This window comes from Balaenoptera acutorostrata, chromosome 2 (assembly GCF_949987535.1).
Source record: "Balaenoptera acutorostrata chromosome 2, mBalAcu1.1, whole genome shotgun sequence".
In the NCBI taxonomy this organism is placed as follows: domain Eukaryota; kingdom Metazoa; phylum Chordata; class Mammalia; order Artiodactyla; family Balaenopteridae; genus Balaenoptera; species Balaenoptera acutorostrata.
Window position 1 is genome coordinate 55,265,368 of NC_080065.1, and position 19,827 is coordinate 55,285,194.

The following is a 19,827-nucleotide window of genomic DNA, read 5'->3' on the forward strand; positions in this document are numbered from 1 at the left end:
AAATCTTCACAATCTTGAAGTAGGCAAAGATTTCTTAGGACACAAAAACACAAACCATAAAGGAAAAATTATAAATTAGACTTCATCAAAATTTTTAAATTCTGCTTTTCAGAAGACCTCATTAAAAAATGAATGGCAAGCAAAAGACTTGGAGAAAATATTCACATTATGTATACATGATAAAGACTTTTATCCAGAATATATTGAGAACTCTTACAGCTCAATAAGAAGGAAACACCTAATTTTTTTTTTAAATGGGAAAAGGATTTGAATAGACATTTAAGAAGATAATGAATAACAAGCACAAGAAAAGATGTTCACCATCACTAACATCATTATTTATCAGAAAATAATCAACTAATTAAAGACACAATGAGATACCACTAAAACACATAATAATGGCTAAATCAAAAAGATTTATAATAATAAATATTGGCAAGGATCTGCAGTAACTGGAACTCTCATAGATTGCTAGTGGGACTGCAAAATGGTATACAGCCACTTTGAATTAGAGTTTTCTTGTTTATTATAAAGTGAAACTAACATATACCATACTACCAGCAGCACTACCCAAGAGAAATAAAAGCATATGTCCAGACAAATTCTTGTACATGGTTGTTCATACCAGATCTATTTATAATAGCTCCAAACTAGAAACAATCTAAAATGTGATGTGTGCTATTATGATATGGAATACTCCTTAGGGAAAAAAAGAACTATTGATACACACAACAACAACATGACTGAACCTCAAAACCACTGTGCTGGGGGAAGGAAGCTAGACACAAAAGAATACCCACGATATGAGTCCATTTAAATGAAACTATAGAAAAGATGAGTTTAATCTATAAAGATAAAAAGTAGATCTGTGGTTGTCTGGGGCCAAGGAAAGGGGGAGGAGTGTGGAGACTGACTGTAAAAGGGAACAAAGGGACTTTTTCAGGCAATGTAAATGTTGGTAGCTTGATTGTGGTGGTGGGTACATGGTTATACACATTTGTCAAAATTTCTCAAACTGTACACAAAATGGGCGCATATTTATTGTATATAAATTATAACTAAATGTTTTAAAACTTACTCATGGGAAAGCAAACACTTCCAGAAAATAGAACACTTAACTCATTTTATGACTAACACTTTTTCAATACCAAAACTAGACAAAGGCATTAAAGTGCCAACTACCTTGGTGTATGTTTATTATTAGCCTTCTATCAAGAAAACACAGCACTTGTACACACTGCTATTTTTAAAATGGATAACCAACAAGGACCTACTATATAGCACAGGGAACTCTGCTCAATATTGTATAACAACCTAAATGGGAAAAGAATTTGAAAAAGAATAGCTATATGTGTATGTATAACTGAATCACTTTTCTGTACACCTGAAACTATCACAACATTGTTAATCAACTATACTCCAATATAAAATAAAAAGTAAAAAAAAAATTTAAAAAGTCTCCATATATTGTACACCCACAAAAAAAAAAAAAGAAAAGAGAAGAAAAGAAAAAGAAAACAGCACTGATCAAGCATTTAAAGATACTGAGGTATTTGCAGCAGGAGAGGGGAAGTTTGGATAAAGAAAACAGTAATAATAGCTTCCTAACACAGGAACCTAATTTACAATTTTATCCTGAAGTCTTGCTACATTTCTCCTTCTTTAAAAACTTCATCTCCTAACCAATCTTCTATAAAAAATATATCTCTACTGGTAAGACCAAACATTGAAAATGATTTCTAAAAGCAAGACTGATAAACCCCTGCAGCTTTCAATACAACTTCTGACAATTCTTTCAAAATTAGAGTAACAGTTCACTCAATCACTATTAATTAATAAATGAGTTAAGTCAAATCTAAAAGTTTTATGATGATAGGACCTGTTCACTTATTGTGAAAAAAAGTCAAACATATATAATAGTAGAGAGAGCACCATAATGAACTCCCATCCACATGTCATCAACATTATAAAATTCAAAATGTTATTATTCTTGCTTTATCTTTCTCTTTTTATCTCCTTTCTTTAACAAGCAAATCTCAGATGTCCTGACACTTCAGTCACATATACTTCAATATGCATCTCTAAAAAATATGAATTTTTAAAAAAGATTTCTTTTTAAGATTACTTATTTTTGTACAGTATGAATATATTAGCTAGCTTTCTCAATAGACTACATATCTGGTTGAATTCTTGCCACCTGTCTTCAACATCATAATTTTTTTCAACTTCTGAAAACTATGGCAACTACATTATTAATAAAAAAGTCTTTCAAAGAATATTCTTTTCTATAAGATTTCATTAAGTGTTGATAGCTTATAGCCTTCATTAAAACTAGACATGTCATTTAAATATAGCATAAAGCTCAGTTTTTCATTTGACAAGGAAACTAATTTCTTGTTTGGATAAGGGAGTGAACAGAAATAAAAAGTGGTCACTAAGGCCTAGCCAAAGAAAAGAAGTTATCCATTGCTGTTTAAAATTGATATAATATCCCTACATAAGTATACAATGGGTGCAAAACCATATTCTACACAACCTAAAGATTGGTAGAAAGTATTCGCATTCTAGTGACTCAGTAGAGGCACTTCTCACTAATTCATGGTCGAATATTTTTCACTGTAATTAATCTGGAGATATCATCACATCACTTAACATTCATTCTACTAAATGATAAAAATTACAAAAACCTTTGTTTTATACTCTATAGAGTATAGAGCACATTATACTCTATTTGAAAAGTATACCTGATATATTTACCATGACTATTATTTTGTTTCAGGAAGAATAGAGAGCACTCTATTTTAATGATGACATGAGTTGTACTAGAGTTGACTTGATAAATTCCTTAATGCTAAACCCTAAGATCTTAAAAGTAAGTAAAAGGATTTTCATCCATGAATAAGACACTGTGTTAAACATACCCTACCTAGTTGTCTGAGGACAAAGGGATAGGGGGATAGTGACATAGGAATCAACATGGAAAGAAAGTTAATTTTTAGGGTTTCAAAGAACATTTTTGAATTGAAGCGTTTCTTCTGGCTTTCAATATAAAGCATTTTGTGAATTCCCTCCCCCCCATTTTTAACACTCACATCATCAAAAAAGAATTAGCTATGAAATAAAGTTACACCAAGGCACATAAATTTTAAGAGGTATATTCTACTTCTCTTCTACATTTCTTCTACATAAGGTACAAACCATTCATCTTAGGAAGAATTAAAAGGAATTATCCATAAGGTCAACAAAAAAATCTAGGAAGCCTCAGAGTAGCTCAGTTAGAATCTTAATAAAAGATAAAAAGAGAGATAAACCCTCACCTTGCCTGTTTAAGTACATATAAGAATGGGACTTATAATGCATACATTGACATTGACTAACTCATGGCTGCATGAGGTAATACTGCTCTCATACACACATTATTTATCCACTACATGTTACTTGTCCTAACCTTTCAATTTAATTGAATCTAACAGAACCTATTAAATTCAGCCTGGTTGCATAAGATTATGACAGTAATTAATGAGTCAGATTTTTAAGTGAGTTGAAGATAAACCGCCTGGTTAAGAAGGCTTTTCCCTTTTGTTCCCCCGCTGTTTATTGAAATGGAAACTAGAATACCAATATTCTTAGGATTCCACTAAAAGTGTAATACTGACTTTTCCCTGTGTCTGAATTAAGTCAGGTTTGAAACTTGTTGGTTACTTGAATTCACACATAAATCAATACCAATTTGGTAAAATTTAAATTGCAATTTTCAAAATAATGCAACAGACTGACCCAATTTTACTCTCCCCTTTGGGAAAAAAAAAAAGCTGAACTACAGATTTATCTCAGGAATGATCTCTGAGTCAAGTCATATAATAAACATTCATTTTATTTGTTCTTTTTTCCCCCCATCCATTTTTCTACCAAAAAAAGCAGACTGTAAAATTTAAATCATAGAAACATCAGAAGTTCTTACAAATAGGCTGCTTGTTTTAGTTTAAAATGTTTGACTATCCTTTTAAAGTTTTCAAACTTCTCTCCCTCCACATAAGCAAGCTTTTACGTTTACTATTGCCTGTCTATTTGAAATAAAGTAAGGGTTTTATCGCTATTGGGTGGTGGGTTGGGGGAGGGGGAAGTCATAGGATAGTTTTTGGCACAGATTTATTTAAAACAAATATTAAAAACTCCAGATCCTCCTGAAAAGTAGTGAGGATGATATCTCACTACTCTTGCAATATCAGGGTTTTTTTTTTTCCCACTGACACACAAGTGCACCTGAAAATACAAGTTGCATAGCAGTGATTACACAAACCTAGAAAAGGCATGCTCACAGCTGTTATGAAGAGTGAAAACTCAAAGTACACTTTACGGTAATGGTGTCAATGATGATTTTTAAATATATATGTATTGTCACTTGAGAAAAAGAAAGATCATTTAAACAATTTGACTGTGAGAAACTCGGTGTTGAGTGGACCACGGTAAAGCTAAATTGTTTCAAATGTACATAACAAAACTTAAGTGTGGTGCATTCACCACTCTGAGGACACTAGTCATTGAATCAGAAAGATTATTTAACAAGTCTCCAGTTCTTAAGATGATTTATCCCAATACCTTAAATGATAACATTCTTTATTGAAATCAGACAAAAAGGCAGTAAAATATGGTTGAGCACGGGCGTTCCACACAGTAGTTATGAGTTGCTCAAAAGAGTGGAGTTCTAAAATTTATTTTGATTTTCTTAAACTCACTCACTTGTGACCAATCTCATGTGCAATGGTAAAAGCTGAACCCAGGCCAATGTCTTCATTAATGCTGCAGCTCCTTTCAGGCTCACACATTCCAGCCACAGAGGCCAAGCCTGAATAAACAGAAGGAGACACAAAGGGTCAAGCCAAGGTGTTTCAGTCTTAAAAAGCCCATACTTATAAATGCCTGGATTCTTTTTAATAACCTCCATGCACAGAAGGAGCAGTTGGCAAAAGGTTAACTTTCTAGTCATTTGCAAAATCACTGGGGGGAGTTTCACTTTGCCGGCTAGACATTAATATTTTTTGAACTGCAGTCAGTGCTGGAAAATGTCTAGACTAGGGGTTAGATTTATAAATTTTACTTCTGGTAACTTGGGACCACCTAGTAACTTGAGCCAGAAGAGGGAATTCAAGAAAGCATTTCTATTTTAACATTCTTCAGGCTGTAGAAAGCAAAATATATCCACATTATTTTTCTAAAGAGATCTGTTTAAGTTTAGTGGGTTCATAAAAATATACAAGCAACTTTTTAGTTACCAAAAAAAGGGAATCCCAAATGGTTTTTAAAAATGACATTTTTATAAAAACAAAAATGAATGATTCAAAATAGAAAAAGAACTGTTAAAGATGGGAGGTTTTTGCATTTTTTTAATCTTCTGAAATTAGTCCTGCAAGTGATGCAACAATTTCTATAAGTATTTTAATGGGCGGAAAGTCATTCACACATTCAGCGTGGTTCTCCCCTCTCTCATCCCCCTTAAATGCATTAGTTTTAGTAATAAAGCAAAAACTATGGTGTTAATTCACTGATTCTAGTGAAATGTTATATTACTCAAGGTATTCTTCCCTTGGGAATTTTAGTATGTAAAAGTTTTAATATTTATTTCCAAATGAATATCATGCTCTGTGATTAGTTCAAAACTTTAAAATAGTGCTGAGAAAAAAGAATTTTTGTGTGAAAGATATAATGTCATGTGTTATAAGGAAACAGATGCCAAGTCATACTTAACACACATATGTACTAAAGTTATTTAGAAGAAATTGAAGGAAAAGTAGGAAAAATATTTTATATGATAGTAGTCTACTATCAACACCCAGGTATTAATAATTACTTTCCCACCAAAAGTGATTTCAATCCAATTCAATTAATATTTATCAAATGCAATAAACAATGTTCTGCGCTAGGTACAAAGTCCAGTTGCACTAATTTGGAACAGTAAAAGCTATTCAATTCATATTCTTACTGACAAGAAAGCTCTAGAAATTGTGTATTTTTGTATGTTCTAATACGAAATATCAACATTAATAACCACATTGGAAAAGAGCTGAGGTTAGTGTTGGATTTGCTGATAGACTGTTTGCTTTTCCTACTGATTTATGTTGCAAGGGGGGCAGGAGTTGGGGAGGAGGTGATTTTTGCCTCACAGAGTTAATAATAGTGATACCTTTGTTCTGCCCTTCCATTCACTTAGAGGTCTTGGGACTTGAAGAAGAGGAAGTAAAGAGGGACTAGTTGAGGCAGGATGACTTAATTTTTTTTGGTTAATCAAAAATATTTAATGAATATTACTTCCAAATTCCACTGAGAGATAAAGAGACAGAGAGAGGGAAAATACGAAAAAGTTTGCAGTACTTTATCTGCCTTTAAGCTATTGGGTTCAACATGGTCCATGATATGGGAAAAACAAAGCCACTCTATTTGAATATTGTTTCTGTTTCGAGCTTTATGAAATTTGGTTTAAAAAATTGCTAATATTTATTGTTAAATTAACATTACTTATATTTCCTGAAATCTGTTATGTCATTATCTTTTTGTTGTTGTTTTTCTTCTTTGGTATGTGCCATATGGCCCTATTTTTTTTTTTTAATTTTTATTTATTTATTTTTGGCTGTGTTGGGTCTTCGTTTCTGTGCGAGGGCTTTCTCTAGTTGTGGCAAGCAGGGGCCACTCTTCATCACGGTGCGCGGGCCTCTCACTATCGCGGCCTCTCTTGTTGCGGAGCACAGGCTCCAGACGCGGAGGCTCAGTAGTTGTGGCTCACGGGCTTAGCTGCTCCGCGGCATGTGGGATCTTCCCAGACCAGGGCCTGAACCCGTGTCCCCTGCATTGGCAGGCAGATTCTCAACCACTGCGCCACCAGGGAAGCCCCTGGTCCTATTTTTAATTGAGAATTCCAGATGACTCCCCAAGGTGTATTTGTAACCACAGATTTACTTATGCATCTGATATAAAATTGTTAGCTCTACTAAAAGAACAACCTAAGAAAATACATATCTGAGAAATAACTATTTGTTGAAAGTATAAGGTAAATCTTAACTAAAATAAAAGAATAATTTAGATGCTAATGTATTTTTCACAACTTCCCACCATTTTTTCTATTCCTGTAAAATTGAAGCTGTCAGAGTTCTTATGTGTGATTGTGTTAATAGGGGTTTGATTACTATTCGGGTCATTTAGATTTCCTCAGTTTGATGGCCACAGTTTGCACCCTGAAATCTACTTAGCCAGGTTACAACTGGTCACCAGCAGTACTAAGCAAGAAAATATCCAAGAATCAGCATGAAAACCAATATGAAAGTTACCAGAAAGACCACTCAAAAAGAAAAAACCTGATCAACTGTGCTGATAATATATTTTCCACATATTAAAATCAACACATGTATAAACAACACAATTCATTCAGTTTTCAGTATAAGAAATAGTATAAAAATAAGTTATAATGGTTTATAATTTGAAAAATAATTTATATTAGGATTGAAAATACACTGACATGTACCCAAGTATTAAAATATTGATTCTGGAAATTAATAAACTATCCCAAAGTATTAGGCAGTGTTATTATTCATGTCCCAATGAAGAACATATCGCAGTATAAATAAACTACCTTCAAAAAGCAGAATAGAATATGTATAGATACATACATATGCATATAGCTATACATATATATTTCCTCAAAATAAACACACTAGAGAATACAAGCTAGAGCTTGTAGCCTCTTTGAAACTTGGTGAATATTATACCTAAAACTGATTAAGCACTTAGTAAATGCTTATGGAGTGTGTACAATACAGGGAATAAGTTAAACAGTATAATTTCTACATTAAATAACACCAGTTCATTTCTATAGTAAACGCCTTTATATTTCCTTAAATGACTTAAAAAATATCCTTGCAGCATAAGGGCAGATATTACTCCTACATCATAGATAAGGAAATTGAGGAACAAAGAGCTAAATAAACTGTAAAAGGTAATGCACTGAAACTGCCAAAGCCAGTTGTTGGTTTTCAGCTCAGGTTCCCTTCCTTTGGATAATTGTTGGTCTTGTTAACCTAAAACACTGTGAAGAAAATCTTTTTGATGTGAGCTCTCTCAGCAAAGAGTTCTTTCTCTGTGTTATGATTTTAACCAGCAAACTTCTCCACCATAATACTTGTCATCGGCAAATTGGGATTTCTCCTTTTGCTGTAAATCCTGAGGGAAATGAGGAAGGAGAAGCCTGGGAAGGCAGGTAAAATCATCAAGAGAAATTTTAATTTTTGAAGAGATGTTTCACTGACCTCTCCAGGAAGTAGGGTAACACCTTTTCTCCCACCTCTACTTTAAATTTGATCATCCCCAAATTCTCATGAGGCACATAGGAACAGAATTCATAACTATTCCTTTACAGATAAGAAAAGTGAGACTTGTCAGAGAATCTAGAGAATTCACCTTCAGTTGCTTAACTTCTGAGTCTGTAAAAAGTCTCTATGACTAAAAAAAACCCACCATATAAAAGCCTCCTGCTTTTACTTAAAATAATTCTAGTTGCTTAAAATTTAGTCTACTTGAAAGCTACCATTTTCCCCCATTTGTATTTGCAGTTAACTTTTAACCACTACAAAGTTATGCTCTGCAACAAAATGATTTTTTAATTTCTAGAATACTATAGAATTGCTTTAAAAAAAAACAAGTGATATTTGGGAAGCACAAGAAAGATAAGTCTGTCCTCTCTCTCCACCTCTGGCTGTAATATTTTATAAAATTGGTTTTATTCTGTTCAGGTAATAAAATGTTCCAATAATATTTTTATTTATGAGGATATAATCTTTCCACAAAATTGGACCAAAAGAAGTACTGTTCTTAATGCCTCTCCATGAAGTATCCCCTAAGTTTTTTTTCCCTTTCCTTCCTAGACTGAGATTAAAGCTGGTTGCTTTAATTTGCTCTCAAACTCCTTAGTATTTTTGGAAAATACATTACAGAGATGGATTATACGAAAATGAGTGGTAACTTTTGATTTATTATTACTGTTTGATGATTTTGAATCACCTCCTAAGCTGTTTTTAATCATCATTCTACTTGTTTCCTAGTAAGTGACATAAACACAAAGGTCAGGTTTACCAGTTTATAGGCATAATTTCAGATGTGGCAGAAAAGAAAATTACCAAATTAATAATAATGAAAAGTAAAGCCATTGGACCAAAAAGACAATCTGAACTATCCTCCCTTTATAAAAAACTTACCCAGTGTTCCACAGGGCTTATTTTTATAAGTGCAGATATCATATCTATAGAGGAGAAAAAAGAGAAATGAAATTTGTAATCTGATCAAATTTGTAAAATATTTTTGTATATTCATCACATTTCTTTCATGGAGCTCTGGTTGTCAGACCACAATCAGCGCAATTATGAGCAGCCAGCTGGAGTGTCGGCATTTTCAGCACTCTGGGGGACAAGCCAGCTGCACTACACTCACAGCCTCTGGCTGCAAGCCAATGGGACACCTGCCAGTAAGAAAGAAAGGTTAAAGTGGATTTTTGTAATTGCAAGTTCCATAAAACCATCTACCATACTGTTTTGAAGCTAGAATAGCTTGTCTGCAGATTGCTACTGCTTCTACAAAAAGCAAATGGGTGGCTTTTTATTCCCAATATCTTTTGGACCTGCTGGAATATTTTTTTATTATAGCCACAGACTATATTTTATACTTCTGAGCTATAAGCAATATTTGGAGTTCCTTTAACTCTAACACAGGTTCTTGTTTAAAAATAAACTAGCGGACTTCCCTGGTGGCACAGTGGTTAATAACCCACCTGACAATGCAGGGGACACAGGTTCAAACACTGGTCCAGGAAGATCCCACATGCCACGGAGCAACAAAGCCAGTGCGCCACAACTACCGCTCCTGTGCTCTAGAGCCCATGAGCCACAACTACTGAAGCCCGCACGCCTAGAGCCCATGCTCCACAACAAGAGAGGCCACTGCAATGAGAAGCCCGCGCACCGCAACGAAGAGTAGCCCCCGCTCACCGTTACTAGAGAAAGCCTGTGCGCAGCAACGAAGACCCAACGCAGCCCAAAATAAAATATAAATTAATTAATTAATTTTTAAAAATAAAAATAAACTAGGGCAATACAGCAATGGGAATAAAATTGATATCACATAGTTTTCCTAGTTGTATACCAGCAATTTAGTGTGGTTAAAACACAAATATTTTACAAACAGCTAAATAAATAGCTCAATAGAAAGCTTTCCTAATGATGGTCAGATACTTATTCTAATGCTGTACTATATTATAACTCAATACAAAAGATGGAATCCATAATGCTGCATATTTAAAAATATATTACATTTAGAATGCTAAATCAGTATTGATGTGGACATTTATTTTTAGTATTTTTATAATATCTTTGTAAACTAATCTCTAAAATCAAAAGTATTCAAAGTTCTAAAGTGAGAATAAAAAATAAAGTTAAAAAGACTGAACGTTTTTATTTGCCTACAATTTATGCGACAAATGAAAAGATTTTCAGGAAAAAAATAAAATTTCACCAACTAAATGAAAATCCAGGTTGTAAGTTTTTTTTTTAATTGTATATAAATAATGGTTAGTCCATAGTACTAGAGGAAGGCGTTAATAATTAATCCCATTCTTGTTTATCAGATCGAAACTTATTTTCAAGAAACAAATATACCAGCATACCACTGGTTATTCTCATTAAAATCCCTAGAGATTCCCTTTGCCTATTTTTGAATTTCAAAATCTTCATCTTGTTCACTTTACATTTGAGAAAAGGGATTTCTTCTCCTCTTGCATACCATTCTCTTCCGACCATTCACATACTCATCCCCTCTCTTCTCTTGTAATTGGAAACCACAGGATTGCAGTATCTGGTACACTCTTTTTTTTTTTTTTTTTTTAAAAACTCTTTTACTTGATTTTATTTATTTATTTATTATTTATTTTTGGCTGTGTTGGGTCTTCGGTTCGTGCGAGGGCTTTCTCCAGTTGCGGCAAGCGGGGGCCACTCTTCATCGCGGTGCGGGGACCGCTCTTCATCGCGGTGCGCGGGCCTTTCTCTATCGCGGCCCCTCCCGTCGCGGGGCACAGGCTCCAGACGCGCAGGCTCAGCAATTGTGGCTCACGGGCCCAGCTGCTCCGTGGCATGTGGGATCTTCCCAGACCAGGGCTCGAACCCGTGTCCCCTGCATTAGCAGGCAGACTCTCAACCACTGCGCCACCAGGGAAGCCCTGGTACACTCTTGAATATAAGATAGAGAGAGGGTACTTGGTGTACTTACCAAAGCACCAGAAAGTATATTCTGGGTGTCACAACCAATTTATCTTGTGATTATATGTGTAATGCCTATGACATTACATAGACAGAACCCATACCAGCAGTCTTCAACAAAATGCAAAAAAAGGCTTCTCATGGGTAATGCAGATATGTTTAAACGAAGCCTACTTCCAAATCCTCAATTTCCATATGTACCCTTTCCTAAAATTGATTTGCCTGAGGATGCATCTGCAAGTCACCAGTATTCTGTCCCTCTTTCGACTTTCACAATCATCCTGTTTCTACTTTACAAAAAAGAAAACATACTTCTCACCCATCCCAAACCTTGCTATGGTGCCTTGTTCCCCACCCACCCCTGTGGGTAAAAGTCTTCAGCGCATAATGCAAAGGGATAATTCAAAAGTGCATTGGGGGAAAACCAAGATGGTGGATGAGTAGGAGGACGTGGAGTTCATCTCTCTCCACAAATGCATCAAGAATACATCTACAGATGGAACAATTCTCACAGAACACCGGCTGGACACTAGCAGAAGACCTTGGACACTGGAAAGGACAAGAAAGATCCCCGCACAACTGCGTAGGATGAAAGAAAGAAGGGAAAAAGAAGAGGAGAGGCAGCGGAACGGGATCTGTACCCCTGGGGTTGGGGGTGGGGGGAGCTAAAGCAGAGGGGAGGTTCCCGCATCTGGGGAAATCCCCTCACTGACGGGGAAATCAGTTGGGACAGAAGGGGAGCATCTGAGGCTGTTGGAGGAGGATGAAACGGCTTGTCTGTGGCAGATAGGACAGAGTGAGAACTACACAGATGGTCCGTGCCACAGCCCTGGGCGCCCCAGACTGGGACGTGTGTCTGCTGGTGCACACGGGGGGCGGGGGGAGGCGCTGAGAGCTGGAACATGCGGACTGAAGAGCAAACCTGGGAGCAAAACTGCTGTTGGCCGCCGAGGAGACAGCCTGAGAGGACGGGAGGGAGGAAATCCACAACCAGGAATGCTTGTGGAGGAAACCCAGACTGCCATAGAAGCAAGGCACCACTGTTGAGTGATGTGCAGGGGGCGGAGCCGCCATTGCAGCCTCTCTCTCCCCACGCGCCGGCCAGCTGTCCCGCCAGGCACCAGGAAAAGCCCCCAACAGGGCTGGCCTTCTCATGCCTGCCACCAGGAGCTACAAAAAGCCCCCACCAGAGCTGACCTTCTCGCGCCGGCCGCCAGGCACTAGGAAACGCTCACCCTAGGGCCAGATCTCTTGTGCTTGTGGCCACCGGCTTTCCCGTGCATCTGTCGCCACCGGGGCCCCCGTGACCCAGGAAGTCAGGCCACCTCTGCGCCCTGTCCTCACCGGGGCAGACCCAAATGCTCCAGGGCAGCCTTCGGAGCAGACTTATGGGGGTGGCCCACATACAGAGGTGGGGCTAAAACCACAGCTGAGCCCCAGGCGCAGAGCAACTAAGGAAGAGGAACAAATGAAGCACCGGACAAAGGATTAATCTCCAAAATATACAAACAGCTCATGCAGCTCAATGTCAAAAAAACAAACAACCCAGTCAAAAAATGGGCAGAAGACCTAAATAGACATTTTTCCAAGGAAGACACACAGATGGCCAAGAGGCACATAAAAAGATGCTCAACATCACTAATTATTAGAGAAATGTAAATCAAAACTACAATAGATATCACCTCACACTGGTGAGAATGGCCATCATCACAAAAACCACAAACAATAAATGCTGGAGAGGGTGTGGAGAAAAGGGAACCCTCTTGCACTGTTGGTGGGAATGTAAATTGATACAGCCACTATGGAGAACAGTATGGAGGTTCCTCAAAAAACTAAAAATAGAACTACCATATGACCCAGCAATCCCACTACTGGGCATATACCCAGAGAAAACCCTAATTCAAAAAGACACATGCACCCCAATGTTCACTGCAGCACTATTTACAATAGCCAGGACATGGAAGCAAGCTAAGTGTCCATTGACAGATGAATGGATAAAGAAGATGTGGCACATATATACAATGGAATACTACTCAGCCATAAAAAGGAACAAATTGGGTCATTTGTAGAGACGTGGATGGACCTAGAGACTGTCATACAGAATAAAGTAAGCCAGAAAGAGAAAAACATCGTATATTAATGCATATATGTGGAATCTGAAAAAATTGGTATAGGCCATCTTATTTACAAAGCAGAAATAGAGACACAGATGTAGAGAACAAACGTATGGATACCAAGGGGGAAAGAGGGGTGTGTGATGAATTGGGAGACTGGGATTGACATATATATACTATTGATACTATGTATAAAATAGATAACTAATGAGAACCTACTGTATAGCACAGGGAACTCTACTCAATGCTCTGTGGTGACCTAAATGGGAAGGAAATCCAAAAAAGAGGGGATACCTGTATACGTATAGCTGATTCACTTTGCTGTACAATAGAAACTAACACAACATTGTAAAGCAACTATACTCCAATAAAAATTAAAAAAAAAAAAAAAGAATGCATTGATCCTGGAGGATAATCCTTTATGAGCAAAGCAAGAAAAATTGAAGGGGATGACACTTGTTTCATCCTGGGAAGACCTGGGGTCTGTCAGTCTGATTGTTTATAAATCAATCTATATACCTATCTCACATTTAGAATTCAGAAGTGAGATGGTTGTCATGGAGTGTATTAACAGGTTGATTTGACCTAAAAAATGAAGTCAGGCTTGTTATTGACTGATAGTAAGTCTGACTTAGCTAAGTAGTTTGGGAACAAGGAATGATTTAGCCAGTCAGATTTTATGCAGACATTTTTCATGACTGAATGAAATAGGCAGCTCCAAAGTTTTGACAAAATTTATTTAAAGCATATACACAATATATAAAATGTTTTTAGCTATAGTCTCTGTAGCTACTTAAACTTGTGATAAAAAGTATTTTATTTTACTTATTTTTTTCTTTTCAACTCACTGCTTTTATTTATTCATTAATATCTTCATTGGAGTATAATTGTTTTACAATGTTGTGTTAGTTCCTGCTGTACAACAAAGTGAATCAGCTATATGTATACATATATCCCCATATCCCCTCCCTCTTGAGCCTCCCTCCCATCCTCCTTATCCCACCCCTCTAGGTCATCACAAAGCGTCAAGCTGATCTCCCTGTGCTATGCAGCAGTTTCCCACTAGCCACACATTTTACATTTGGTAGTGTATGTATGTCAATGCTACTCTCTCACTTTGTCCCAGCTTCCCCTCCCCACCCCCCCCACCCCGTGACCTCAAGTCCGTTCTCTAGGCCTGCGTCTTTATTCCTGCCCTGCCACTAGTTTCATCAGTACCGTTGATAAAAAGTATTTTAGATATCAGCTTTAATATATACAAAGTGGTACATCATTTTAAAAAATTATTTTAGGAGGCAAATTAAGCAAAAAATTTGAAAAGCACAGATAAATACAACTTATATTTCCACCTCAAAGCAGTCCTTTCTCATCTCCTTTCCTTGTTCTCATTTTGCCTACATCCTTTATATTATACTCATGATGAATATTATTTCATTCTGTCATGACTGCAAAAATACCTACACAACGGCTAAAGCCACCAACAAATAATACAAGCTAAAGCATCTTAGACTAGGATAATTCTATTTGCATTTTCTTCAGCTTTCTCCAATCCTCTAATATACCTATAGAATTCTCCATAAGCCATTCTACAGGGAAAAGATGGGATTTCCTAGTGGCTTCTTCATTCAATTCACACTCTATCCTTCTCTATTCTATATTCACAGAGAGCAGTTATGATCTATGCTTCACCTTTAATACCAAGTACTAAAGAGCAACATTTTTACATTCATTCTTTCTTATACGGATGTACTGAGCACTCATCACATGCCCAGGTATAGTGCCATATACTAGAACCTAAAGATGAATCAGTAAGTTGTAGTCTATTTGGGAAAAGACACATAAGCAGATAAGTTACAAAATAATGTGAGAAGATGATTAAATAAAATAATGTAAAAAAAGTTAAACTTAATACAACAGAGCCAATACTTATTAGCTATTATAATTATTGTCACAGTCAAGTTATATACAAAATACTATGGAAATACAGATGAAGGAATGGTTCTACAATAGAAAACTAGGAAACAGATTCATATATAACATAACATCTGAAACAGATTTTAAAGACGTAGCCAGATAAAATAAAAAAGGAAAGGGTATGGCATAAATGGGGAACTATGAAAAGTTCAGAGAGGCTGAAACATTTAACATATAGGGTAAAATAGCAGAATACAAACTTGGAGAGTTGGTGTGGGGAGGAGGGCTATTAACTACCTTGAATGCCAAACCAGATTTCTTTTTTCCTACAGGCAAAAGAAAATTAGAAAATAAATTTGCATAGTAGGAAAGTTTTTTTTTTTTAAGTATGTTTATATGAATGTGTATACAGATTAAGTTTGTACACAGATAAAAGTCTGGGAGCTTAACGGTGGGTAGCTGAGAAGGAGGTGGGAGAGTAGGGAGAATATAATGATTTCTACTCTATTATATAAATTTCTATATAGCTAATGTTTAATCAGAAAGCATTTCAGCTATGCTGGCCTCTGATGATCAACACAAGAGGTAGTTTATAGCTAGTCTAATTAATGTTTAATAAATGTTGAAAATGTGTTTTTCATTGAAGAAAAAAATTAATGGTGTTCCAGATCTGTAGATTTGCAAAAGATTTCAGAAGCACTCTACTGCTCTTCATGAACACTTACAAGAATTCAGCAAACATTGTAGGCTATACACTTAGGTAAAGCTTCTGAGACTTGTGTGTCCGCTCATTGGTTTGGAGGATCATGGTGCCAACTGACAACTATAAGGGTAACAGAATTCTGTCCCTAAAATATGTTCATGCACACATTGAGTGCATTTTTTCACGCAAAGTATTGTCAGAGCACTGAAATAACAACTGAAATGTCATCCAACTTATAAAATAAGGAGTATGAACTATTTTGTGCCTCCTTGTTTATTTAATAAATATTTGTATGTTTAATGAAATTTGATCTAAAACTCCCCTTCATTACAATAGATAACAACACTCACTCATCACACCCTCAGAGTATGCCTGATCATATTCACTTAGGTCAATTTGAAACAATAAAAATTCCTGATTGATGGAAGGAAGAGGTGATACAGTAATAAGAAAAATATTTACATGTAGCTATATCTATCATGATACATACTTCTAAAAGACTAGATTGAATTTCCACTTCAACACAGAATTGATTAACACAAATATTTTTCCATTCCTTGATTGTGTGTGCTTGTTCAACATTGTGTTATCTGTACATAACAAAATGTTCAGCCTAAGTGCAAAGTAATCATTTGAGACATTTTTTAAAAATTAAAAATTGCTTTAATTCCATTACTTCCATACTTTTATAAACTTAGTCTTTCATATTTTACCTTTTTAAATGTGTTTTTTATGTTATTTCATATTCCATCCGTTTTCTCATAACTATTTTTCCTTCTTTTTCATGCATATATTTCTGAATCTTTCCTTTCCTACAAATATCGTTTTTGCCCCATATTTCTACAGATGATAAGAATCTTGGTGAGTTATCTAATTCAAGCTATGCTATGCTTAAACCAGGACTTCTCAAATTAGGCCAAGGATGAACCAACTTATTTCAGCTTCTATATATATCCCTCAGTCTTCTCACATCTAACCTCTAAACATCATTTTTCCACATTATGCTATGATAATCCTCACAAACTTCACACTGCACCCCTTTCTTGTGATTTTCTCATTTTTACCTCACATCAAATTCACTCTATACTCTATCAACTCTTCTCTGCCATACTATGGTTTTGCCTTATTTTCCTCCAAACCTGAGCCACTTCGGGAAAAACTGCAAAGAAAAAAAGTGCAAGGAATCTTGCTTTAACCCAAAGATATAATCTGTGTGCTTTTAGGATTTACCTTGCTGCCACATAAATTGAAGAAAGAAGAGACAGAGGAAAAGGAGTTTCCCATTACCCACTCTAAGCACCCTTTAAACAAATCGTCTCTACTAAATCTTGACCAACCCAGATGTGGCAGGAGCACCAAAACTTGGGCCTTTGGTCTAAACTACAGGCTAGGCTAAGAAGTACACTGGCATCCTAAGTAGTGAGAGAAAAGCTGAAATATGATTCGAAGAGGTTCTCTGGATTCTGAAAAACAGCACTTTATCACTGTGGTACTTTTTTCTTTGTTTTCTTTTCATGAAAGAATAATAAAGGGCTCAATCAAGGCAGGTGAAAAAGAGCTAAGAAACGTGATCATGGGGATTCTATGTAAAGCCAGATACATAAAGGAAATCAGGGTTCCTTTTGGGTGAGTAGATGAATGCATACATTGTCATTTCCTTACCCTAAATTCATATGGTTGAATTCTGAGCAAGATCAAAACCAGAGTTGGCTAAATATCTGTTACTATAACATTGGTATACTTTTCTGCTGTGGATACTTTCAGCTACTGAATCTCCTAATCACTTTGGCTAGGCATGGCTATCAGAAGAAACTGACCAAAACACATGATGCAGCTCCATTTTAAGGTCTGCAAAATATAGCACTACCTTACAATGATGAAATACCTAGATGGGTTCTTCAAACCTTTTCCAAAAACTACATTCCATTCTTATGTAAGAGAAATGATCATTGCAAAGAAGCATTCCTTTCAAAGATTTACTTTTGAAAATGGAATGAATTAAAATCTAAACTTTGAGTCTCATTTGTTTAACACTGAGTCACAGACTAGCTTCCAAACAGAATGTCCTATGTACTGTGCTGTCTCATTTTGTTCTCTTAGATGTGGTGGTGAAAGCCAAGTGATAGTGACACAGCACTTTTCAGCTTTCTTTACATGTACTGATATGAAACACGACCTCAGTTCTAAAGACAATTGTAATAAAATAATGAGGAGAAAAATTATTTTAACCCAATATGTGTGAGAATGTACACCACTTTTTATGATAAATGAAAAAGATTATAAGACCACCTGCCTTAGTTTGGGCTGCTATAACAGAATGTCATAGACTGGGTGGCTTAAATGACAGATATTTATTTCTCATAGTTTTGGAGGCTGGGAATACCAACATCAAGGTGGCCTCAGATTCACTGTCTGGTGACAGCCCACTTCCTAGCTTGTACACAGCTGGCTTTTCCTTGTGTGTGCACATGGCCTTTGATTGGTGCTTGCTCATGAAGAGAGAGAAAGCTCTGGTGTCTTTTCCTCTTCTTATAAGGGCACTAATCGCATCATGAGGACTCTACCCTCATGACCTCAACTAAATCTAATTACTTCACAAAGGCCTCACTCCCAAATACCATCACACTGGGGATTAGGACTTCAACACTGGAATTGGGGGGGTGGAGGGGACAAATATTCAGTCCATAACATTTTACTTCTACCCCTCAGATTCACGTACAAATTCATGTCCTTCTCACGTACAAAATACATTCATTCTATCCCAACAGCCTCAAAAGTCTTAATTCATTCCAGTATCAACTCTAAAGTCCAGAGTCTTACCTAAATATCATCTAAATCAGATATGGGTGAGACTCTAGGTATAACTCATCCTGAGGCGAAATTCCTTTTCAGTTGTGAACTTTTGAAACCAGAAAAGTTATGTGTTTCCAAATGGAGGATTAGGCATAGAATAAATGTTCCCATTCCAAAAGGGAGAAATCAGAAGGAAGAAAGGGGTGATGGGTCCCAAGTAAGTCCAAAACCTAGCAAGGCAAATGCCATTAGATCTTAAGGCTTGAGAATAATCCTCTTTGGTATGACGTTCTCCCCTCCAGAACCACTGGGGTGATGGCATCACCCCATGGCTTTATGAGGTGGCCTCACCCCTTCAGCTTGGCAGAGGCTGCCCACCTGGCTTCACCCACTCTGCTTCTATGAGGGCCCTCCCATGCAGCTCTGCAGGGCAATGGCCCCGCCCTTTGAAACCAGGGTAGAAATAGTCTTGCCTCCCAGGCTGCACAGTCTGGGCCTGTGGTGGGAGTAGTAGCCCTGCTGATCTCTGAATTGTCTTTGGGGTCCTTCTTCCCTTTTCTTAAAGGATAATGCATGTTCACATCCTTCCTTCATTACATCCTATTTTCTCTGTTTCCTTTTGTCCCAGCTGGCAGTGTTTTCCCTGGTATAATCCCATCTCTATTCCTGACTGTTTAGATGGCTGATTAGGTGTGTAGTTCATATCCACACTACTCTCCCTATTAAATGGTCAGTCAGCCACACATTTAGTGTTCTCTTTTGAACACGCTTCCTCACTTTTTGCAATTTGGATAGGATGAGGATTTTCCAAATCTTGAACTGCCAGTTCCTTTTTTGCTTAATAATTCCTTCTTCATGTCTCTCTTCTTGCATTTTGCTATAAGCGGTCAGGAGGAACCAAGGCCCTCCTTCAATGCTTTGCTTAGAAATCTCCTCAGCTAAATATCCAATTTCATCGCTCACAAGTTCTACCTTCCACAAAATACTAGAACACAAACATAATTTGGCCAAGTTT

The 19,827-nt window shown here is 36.6% G+C and overlaps 1 protein-coding gene across 2 annotated transcripts in view; it reads right to left on the reverse strand.

The window, feature by feature from the left end:
• ADAMTS6 (ADAM metallopeptidase with thrombospondin type 1 motif 6) overlaps window positions 1-19,827 on the reverse strand; it is a 274,639-nt gene that overhangs the window by 158,208 nt on the left and 96,604 nt on the right. For both annotated transcript variants that reach the window (XM_057541697.1, XM_057541698.1), the window contains exons 8-9: window positions 9,240-9,283; window positions 4,741-4,846 (exon numbers count right to left, since the gene is read on the reverse strand). In XM_057541697.1, the coding sequence (XP_057397680.1) occupies window positions 4,741-4,846; window positions 9,240-9,283 (150 nt within the window). The remainder of the gene's footprint in view (window positions 1-4,740; window positions 4,847-9,239; window positions 9,284-19,827) is intronic.